The sequence below is a fragment of the Sapajus apella genome, unplaced genomic scaffold (assembly GCF_009761245.1).
Source record: "Sapajus apella isolate SASKATOON/1434 unplaced genomic scaffold, GSC_monkey_1.0 scaffold15, whole genome shotgun sequence".
NCBI lineage: Eukaryota > Metazoa > Chordata > Mammalia > Primates > Cebidae > Sapajus > Sapajus apella.
In genome coordinates, this window is record NW_022436955.1 from 17,383,617 (window position 1) to 17,391,688 (window position 8,072).

Sequence of the window (8,072 nt, forward strand, 5' to 3'; positions counted from 1 at the left end):
TTTTTTTTTTTTTTTTTTTTTTTTTTTTTTGAGTTTCACTCTTGTTGCCCAGGCTGGAGTACAGTGGCGTGACCTCAGCTCACTGCAACCTCTACCTCCCAGGTTCAAGTGATTCTCCTGCCTGAGCTTCCCAAGTAGCTGAGATTACAGGCGTCCGCCATCATGCCCAGATAATTTTTCTACTTTAGGTAGAGATGGTGTTTCACTATGCTGGCAAGGCTGGTTTCGAACTCCTGACCTCAAGTGATTCGCCCACCTCGGCCTTCCAAAGTGCTGATCACAGCCCCTGCTACCAATTTTTATAGTAAACAGGGCAAATTAGGGTAACAGAAGGGTTACTCACTGGTTTCCAAATTCTGATGCTACAAAAAGGAATCCTGTTTTAAGTACACACATGGCAGCAGCAACAGGTACAGTATCAAAATACTTGAGCCGGATCTCAGTAACCTGGATAGAAAAGAAAGATTCTGGTGTACAAACAAGTGAAGTCAGCCCAGTATTTATACGACAGCACAGGAGAAGTAACAAATAAAATACTGTATTTCATATCTGACCAGGGGTCAGCAAACTCCAGCTCATGGGCCAGTCATGCCAATCAATACTGTCTATGGCTACTTTTGTGCTGTAACGGCATAGGTTGAGACGGAGACTCCGTAGCTTACAAAAGCTGTAAATATTTACTAAGTGGCCTTTACAAAAGAATGTTTGCCAATTCCTGATCCAAACAGCTATCTAAGAAACTGCACAACTATTCACAGAGCTTCTCTATAGGACAAAACAAGTAAGAGTGGTAATAAACACATTTATTATCCGGTTTTCAGTAGAAACTGAAACCTTTATCCTCTTCACACCAATTATTACCACCTGAAAATAATCACTACAAGTGGCATTATATTGTATGTAAGAATTCCAGACCAAAAATCTGATAACCAGAGAGAGAATCTGTACTTATATACCAGTTCCCAGGGCAACCACTTTCTAAGTTCTCATTATTTTAACTTGTTAAGTATTACCTGTTTTGCCTATCTCATCTCATAGAGTAGCTGTACTGGTCCATCCATGGTCTACTTACCATATCTTCATCTGTCTCCAAAGTGATCTTAAAGATATCTCCCTGCTCAGTTTGAGCCAAAAAGAAGAACATCGATTTGGTCTTATGGGTTGCAGAGCAAACAAAAATCATTCCTCTTTCAGGGTCATCCAGATCATTCTAGCAAAGTCAAATACACAATCAACATCTTAGAAATGGGTCCTTCTTAGTTCAGGAATTCAGCACTTTAGCAACAGGGATTACACACGACATTCAGGGCCTACAAGCACAAGCTTTGATCCAGAACGGCCTGCTAGCCAAAGCAATGGAAGTCCACAGCTCAAAATTCACCTGCTGTATCTAATAAAACCAGGGTAACCAAAAGAGTCCCAATTTCACTCTACAGCCTGATCAGAGCCATAAGGCAAAAACTATCTCCAGAGAAAAATGTCATACTATGTATCAGATTAACTAACTTAAAATCCTAAAGTTAAACACCAGGCAAATAAATAATCCAGAGGTGAGGGGAAAGATTACAGTAACTGATTCAGGCAAATGAGCCACACCAAAACCACTGGGTGAAAAGATGCTGGGGAAAAGGGATATTTACTAGTCTCAAAGATCACCATCAAATTCCATTATGAATTACCAAAAAAGAAAAGATGTCATTACAATGAAGACAATGGGCAGGCATTGCCTTAACAAAGAGACTAATTTAATATCTCAATGAAATAAATCAACATTATATATGCACAATGTGTGACATCATGGAGAATATATATCACCGATATACATCACCACCTATGTAGTAATTATATCAGAAATAATAAACTCAATATAATCATGAGGAAACAGACTATGGGACAGACCATAAGAAAACTGGCTGGCTGGACACAGTGGCTCACACCTGTAATCCCAGCACTTTGGGAGGCCAAGGCATGCAGATCACAAGGTCAGGAGTTTAAAACCAGCCTGGCCAATACGGTGAAACCCCGTCTCTACTAAAAATATAAAAATTAGCTGGGCATGGTGGCAGGCGCCTGTAGTCCCAGCTCCTTGGGAGATTGAGGCAGGAGAATGGCTTGAACCCAGAAAGCGGAGGTTGCAGTGAGCCAAGATGATGCCACTGCACTCCAGCCTAGAGCAAGAGTCTATCTCAAAAAAAAAAAAAAAAAAAAAAAAAAAAGTGAGAAGGAAATACCCTAAACTAAAGGAGACTAAAGGCCATTTATGAAGAAACTTTTTGAGATGAGAGAAATATGAATATGACACACACATAAGGTAACTATACTACACAAAATGTTATAATTTCTAGGGTATGATACTGGCAATCTCATTAAGTAGGAAAATGGCCTTGTTCTCAGGAGCCATTAGCTCAGGAGATTACTGGAGTGAGGGATCATAATGCCTGTAACTTCTCTTCAAATTGCTTAGCCTAGAAAAGTGTACTGATATATTATGAGAAAGAAAAAACAAAAGTGGCAAAATATTAACAACTGATTAGCCTAAATGATGGGCATGTGGGAAGTCATAGTTCTATTGTTTTTAAGCTTTCTGTATATTGGAATTTTCAAGATAAAATGTTGGGGACAAAAAGCCAAACAATAAAACGTAATCTATTGCTAACAAATATGCTTGGTTTCTCCAAACTAAAAACTTTCAAGAATTTCAAATTAATAATTGTCCATAGGTTCCTCTGAAAGGCAATTAGGTTAGTTTTAATTCTCTTTCTAAAAGATTATGTTTGGCTTTTACTAAAATGTTTTACCAGCTTTATTAAAAACAACATTTACGCCCCTGCCAGGGTCCACTGAATTTTTTTTTTTTAATTTACAAAAAAACTAACTTGCTAACAAGCAGACTACACTGTAATTACAAAAATTAAACACAAATATCTCTCTTCTTATATCAAAGATCTTACCCGCCTCCTGGGAATTGGACAGCGAATATCTGGCTGGTCACCAAAGTTCTTGTAAGTAATATAGTTTTCAGAGCAGATCAGCACTCCACTTGGACCATCTGACCCTCCTGGAACTGTCAGAGAAAATAAAACTTAGCAGTGACTTTAACACAGACATTAATTTCTTGAACTTTCAACTCCTCTTCTCTTTTGGCAAAACTTGATGAGGCAATGTGCCAGAGACTAAGAAACATTCCAAGTGTTTCTCTTCCCTTATGTTCATACTAGATAAGGATGAAGAACAGTTTGTGTTTATATGGAAGGTTTGATCTCAGCCTAGTTAACATACAAATGTTTAAGCCCAAATCTAGTTCTCATCTTCAGACCTATAATACATCAAATCACCTACTGGACATGAACTTCCACAGGTATTCTGAAACTACAGTGTGTTCAGGCCAGGCATGGTGGCTCACACCTGTAATCCCAGCACTTTGGGAGGCTGAGGAGGGTGGATCACCTGAGGTCAGGAGTTTGAGATCAGCCTGGCCAACATGGTGAAAACCCATCTCTACGAAAAATACAAAAATTAGCCAGAAATGGTAGCACATGCCTGTAATCACAGCTACTCAGGAGGCTGAGGCAAGAGAATCACTTGAACCCGGGAGGTAGAGACGGTAGTGAGCTGAGATGGCACCACTGCATTCCAGCCTGGACAACAGAGTGAGACTTCATCTCAAAATGAATAAATAAATAAAATAAAGTAACAGGCCGGCGTGGTGGCTCATGCCTGTAATCCCAGCACTTTGGAAGGTGGAGGTGGGCGGATCACCTGAGGTCAGGACCTCAAAACCTGGCCAACATGGTGAAACCCCATCTCTACTAAAAACACAAAAATTAGCCAGTCCTGGTGATGGGCACCTGTAATCCCAGCTACTCAGGAGGCTGAGGCAGAAGAATCACTTGAACCACGGAGGCAGGGGTTGCAGTAAGCCAAGATCCTGAGCCACTGCACTCCAGACTGGGCAACACAGTGAGACTCCATCTCAAAAAAAAAAAAAAAAAAAGGTAAAATACAATAATAAAGTAAAATAAAATAACAGCATGTTCCTTCCCAACCCTACTCCACCTCCTGGATTCTCCACCCAACAGTATACAGACCAAACCACAAACCTGGGTATAATCCTTCAATTCTCTCTCTTCCCACAGCCCTACGGACTCTATCTCCTTAGCAGCTGCCAATATCTCAGTTTAATGAGAAGTTTCCTGATCAGTCTCCTGGCTTACAGTCTTAGTATCCTCCATTCCATTAGCCAAAGCATAAGCAATTACTCTTTCTAAGGTGTCTACCTATCAGATTGCTACCCTACTTAGAATCCTTCGGTAGCTTTCACTCCACCTACTCCTACCCCAGTCCCTTAATAAATAAATCATAGGCTGAGCACAGTGGCTCCTGCCTGTAATCCCAGCACTTTGGGAGGCCAAAGCGGGCAGATCACGAGGTCAGGAGATAAAGGGCACCCTGGCCAACACAATGAAACCCCATCACTATTAAAAATACAGAAAGTTAGCCAGGCATGGTGGCATTCGCCTGTAGTCCCAGCTATTCAGGAGGCTGAGGCAGGAGAATCCCTTGAACCCAAGAGGCAGAAGTTGCAGTGAGCTGAGATCAAGCCACTGCACTCTACCCTGGGTGATAGAACAAGACTCCACCTCAAAAAAAAAAAAAATTAAATCATAATGAGCTTTTAATTCTTTGAATGAACCATGTTATTTCTTGTATTTAGGCTTTTGTAAATGCTGTTCCCTTTGCCTACAACTAAAACTTCCTCTGCCACCCCAACTGCACCTAGCTAACTCCTAACTAGTCCTCAGGTCTCAGAGACTCCAGCAAGCTTTCTCTAACATACTCCTTTCCTTTCCTGGTTTAGGGAACCTCTTCTCTGTGCTATCGTGGCATCTGGTAGTTTCCGGTAATTTTTTGGTTATCAGTATTCACCAACAGACTCAACCTTGCACAAAGGAAGCACCACATCTAATTTTTCACCACTGAAATCCCAAGATCCAGCAGACTGACTTAGCGCATACTGAATGCAAAGGCTCAATAACAATGTGTTGAGAGAATGATGAAGCCCTTGCAAATGAAAGGTATGGCAATACGTTACAAGTAACAAAATACGTAATCCACTTTCCATAATTTATCTGCTCAATGTATTAACAGTCTCTAAGATTTATTACTCAAAGGTAAGTGCGATCCTCTATTATTACTCTCTAATATCTTCTGCCAACAAGACATTTCATTTTATTTTAGACAACAATTCAAGTGCAAATGACTCAAAATAGAACTAGACCAGTTTAACCCAAGCCTGCTGAAATGTAGATGACCACAAATGTAGCTGTATGTCTTTAGTCTTTTAATATAATGGACTAGTAATATGGATTTTCCAATGGTAAATTGATTTCCAAAGGTAAAAAGATTTTCCATCTTTTAGCTCATCCAAAAACGTTCCTTAGCCATGGGCATTTAAAACATTAAATCTCATTTGCTGGAATGTTAGGTTTTCCTATCTACAACCATATGAACTAGCCTGCAAATTTTTCTTGTTACTGTCCATCCCTACTTTTGATGTTATAGTTATACCAGACTCATAATGTGGCACAGCAGCATTTACTCTTTTTGTACTCTGGAGGAATTTTATTTTTATTAAATTCTTGTTTTTTCATCGAGACAAAGTCTCACCTTGTTTCCCAGGCTGTCTCAAACTCCTGAGATCAAGTGATCCTCCTGCCTCAGCCTCTTAAAGTGCCAGGGTCACAGGCGTGAGCCACCCCACCCAGCCAAGAAACTTGTTTTAAAACAGAACACACGTATGTCCCTCAACAAGAAAATAAAAGCTTTCGTGAAAATCATGTGCCTAAATCTTTTGGGAGAGTGATTTTGAACTACTGCTTCAATTTCTCTAATACTGTTCTACTGAGGTTCTTTATTTTTGAATCAATCTGGTAACCATCTTCAAAAATATTTCTATTTTGTGTAAGTTTTCAAATTCACAAGTTTTACCTTGATGGGTTTAGCACATTTCATTTGACTTTTCAAAGAGCTAGGTTTGATTGAGGAGTAAAGAGTGACTACAGCCAAACCGTCACAGCAACCAACAGTGAGTAATCAATATTCCAATCTGACTGCTCCCTTAAACTTGTCTACCTTCAGGAGAATATGAGTTATTACGGAGCTAGACAGTCTATCCCCAACACTTTTTAAAATCACTCCATCACATGAAATTTTAACCTCTCCAAAAGACAGACAAGGTATTCAGATTTACCACAAATGAATTAATACTCAAACCCCATTAAGCAAAACCTATTAGGTTTGGGCATAAAATGAACCAACTAAAAGGATACAAAGCAGCTCTGAAAGATAAGTACCTGTAATAAGGAAGTTGCCATGTTCCTCCAAAGGTTCACTGTATTTTCGGACCACATGATTTAAACCAAGGTCTAGCTCATAAAAAGTGAGTGTCTGCTGGGTATTAGCTGCTGCTTCCCCTGTCGGATCATTGTCTGCTTCCTACAGAGAACAGTGGCATAAAAACTAATCGGCAGCATAAAATCTAAAAATGTACAGATTTGGAAAGGACACCAGGACTCCATTTTACAAATGAGGAAACAGAGATCCATAGATGTCAATTTTTTTTGTTGTTGTTGAGAGACAGGTTCTCACTCTGTCACCCAAGCTACAGTGCACAGTAGTACGATCTTAATTCACTGCAGCCTAGAATTCCTGGGCCTCAGGCTCCCAAGCAGCTAGGACTACAGGCACATGCCACCACACCATGCCAAATAGTTTGACAAAGTTTATACTACAAAATAATGGCAGAGCTAGAAGAAGAACTGGAATCTCCAAATTCTGGATCCAGGGATCTCTTTACTAGAGGATACTGCCTTCCATTCAAGGCAAAGAACAGTATGCTCTGTGAAAAAAATACATTAAACATAGCTTCTGCTTTGTCATGAAGCTTTTCCCAATAAAAACCTTGTTTCCATAGGGAGATTACTTAAATCAGAGAAAGGCTATTTAATAGTTGGTTAACCTCAGAAATATCCCAAAGAATTTCACTAAGGTATTTGGAATATGGAGATCTGTTAGCAAGACAGAACTAAGATATACACAAGGAGCTGGGCAAGGTGGCTCATGCCTATAATCCCAGCACTTTGGGAAGCTGAGGTGGGCCGATCACCTGAGGTCAGGAGCTCAAAACCAGCCTGGCCAACATGGTGCAACCCCATCTCTACTAAAAATACATCAATTAGCTGGGTGTGGTGGGAACGCCTGTAGTCCCAGCTACTCAGGAGGCTGAGGCTAAAGAACAGTTTGAACTTGGGAGGCTTAGGTTGCAGTGAGTTGTTACCGTGCCACTGCACTCCAGCCTGGGCAACAGAACATGACTCCATCTCAAAAAAAAAAAAAAAAGACGCACAAGGAAGAAAACAATCTTAAACACTGAGGTGACTGAAAGAAATCCAAAGAGACATGGTCCCCATTACCTCATAATCCATTTCCAGACAAGCAAACATTGGATTTTCAAATCCAACATCTACTCCAACTACGTGATATACTAAAGTGTTTGCTTTGTGGGCTTCCAGGGGAGATGAAATAGTAAGACGTGCTGCAGCATCTCTGTTCAAGATATACACCAATTTCTGTTTCTCAATAGCACCTGTAGTTGAAGGAGATAAAACATACAAGATTCCCAGATAATGAGAGGAGAGACTTACAGAACAGCTAGAGTCATATCATGGTTTTCTTTCAGTAATTATTAACAGCACTAACTCTGTAAGTACAGTAACTCAGGATTCTGTTCTCAATCATCAAAATAGCACTTTGGGAGGCTGAGGTGGGTGGACCAAGAGGTCAGGAGTTCAAAACCAGCCTGGCCAAGATGGTTAAATCCCATCTCTATTAAATACAAAAAATTAGCTGGTCGTGGTAACGCATGCCTCTAATCCCAGCTACTTGGGAGGCTGAGGCAGGAGAATTGCTGAACCTGGGAGGCAGTGGTTGCAGTGAGCCAAGATTGTGCCATTGCATTCCAGCCTGGGCAACAAGAGCAAAACTGTCTCACCAAAAAAAAAAAAAAAAAAAAA

The 8,072-nt window shown here is 40.3% G+C and overlaps 1 protein-coding gene and 1 long non-coding RNA gene across 2 annotated transcripts in view; one reads left to right on the top strand and one right to left on the bottom strand.

The window, feature by feature from the left end:
• The window catches only part of LOC116555333, a 20,068-nt gene extending 18,438 nt beyond the window's left edge, over nt 1-1,630 (top strand). The window contains exon 3 of the long non-coding RNA XR_004270482.1: nt 1,617-1,630. This is a non-coding gene — a long non-coding RNA (uncharacterized LOC116555333). The remainder of the gene's footprint in view (nt 1-1,616) is intronic.
• SF3B3 (splicing factor 3b subunit 3) overlaps nt 1-8,072 on the bottom strand; it is a 52,208-nt gene that overhangs the window by 35,097 nt on the left and 9,039 nt on the right. The window contains exons 4-8 of the mRNA XM_032283842.1: nt 7,473-7,645; nt 6,354-6,495; nt 2,952-3,064; nt 1,073-1,210; nt 344-447 (exon numbers count right to left, since the gene is read on the bottom strand). Of these exons, the coding sequence (XP_032139733.1) occupies nt 344-447; nt 1,073-1,210; nt 2,952-3,064; nt 6,354-6,495; nt 7,473-7,645 (670 nt within the window). The remainder of the gene's footprint in view (nt 1-343; nt 448-1,072; nt 1,211-2,951; nt 3,065-6,353; nt 6,496-7,472; nt 7,646-8,072) is intronic.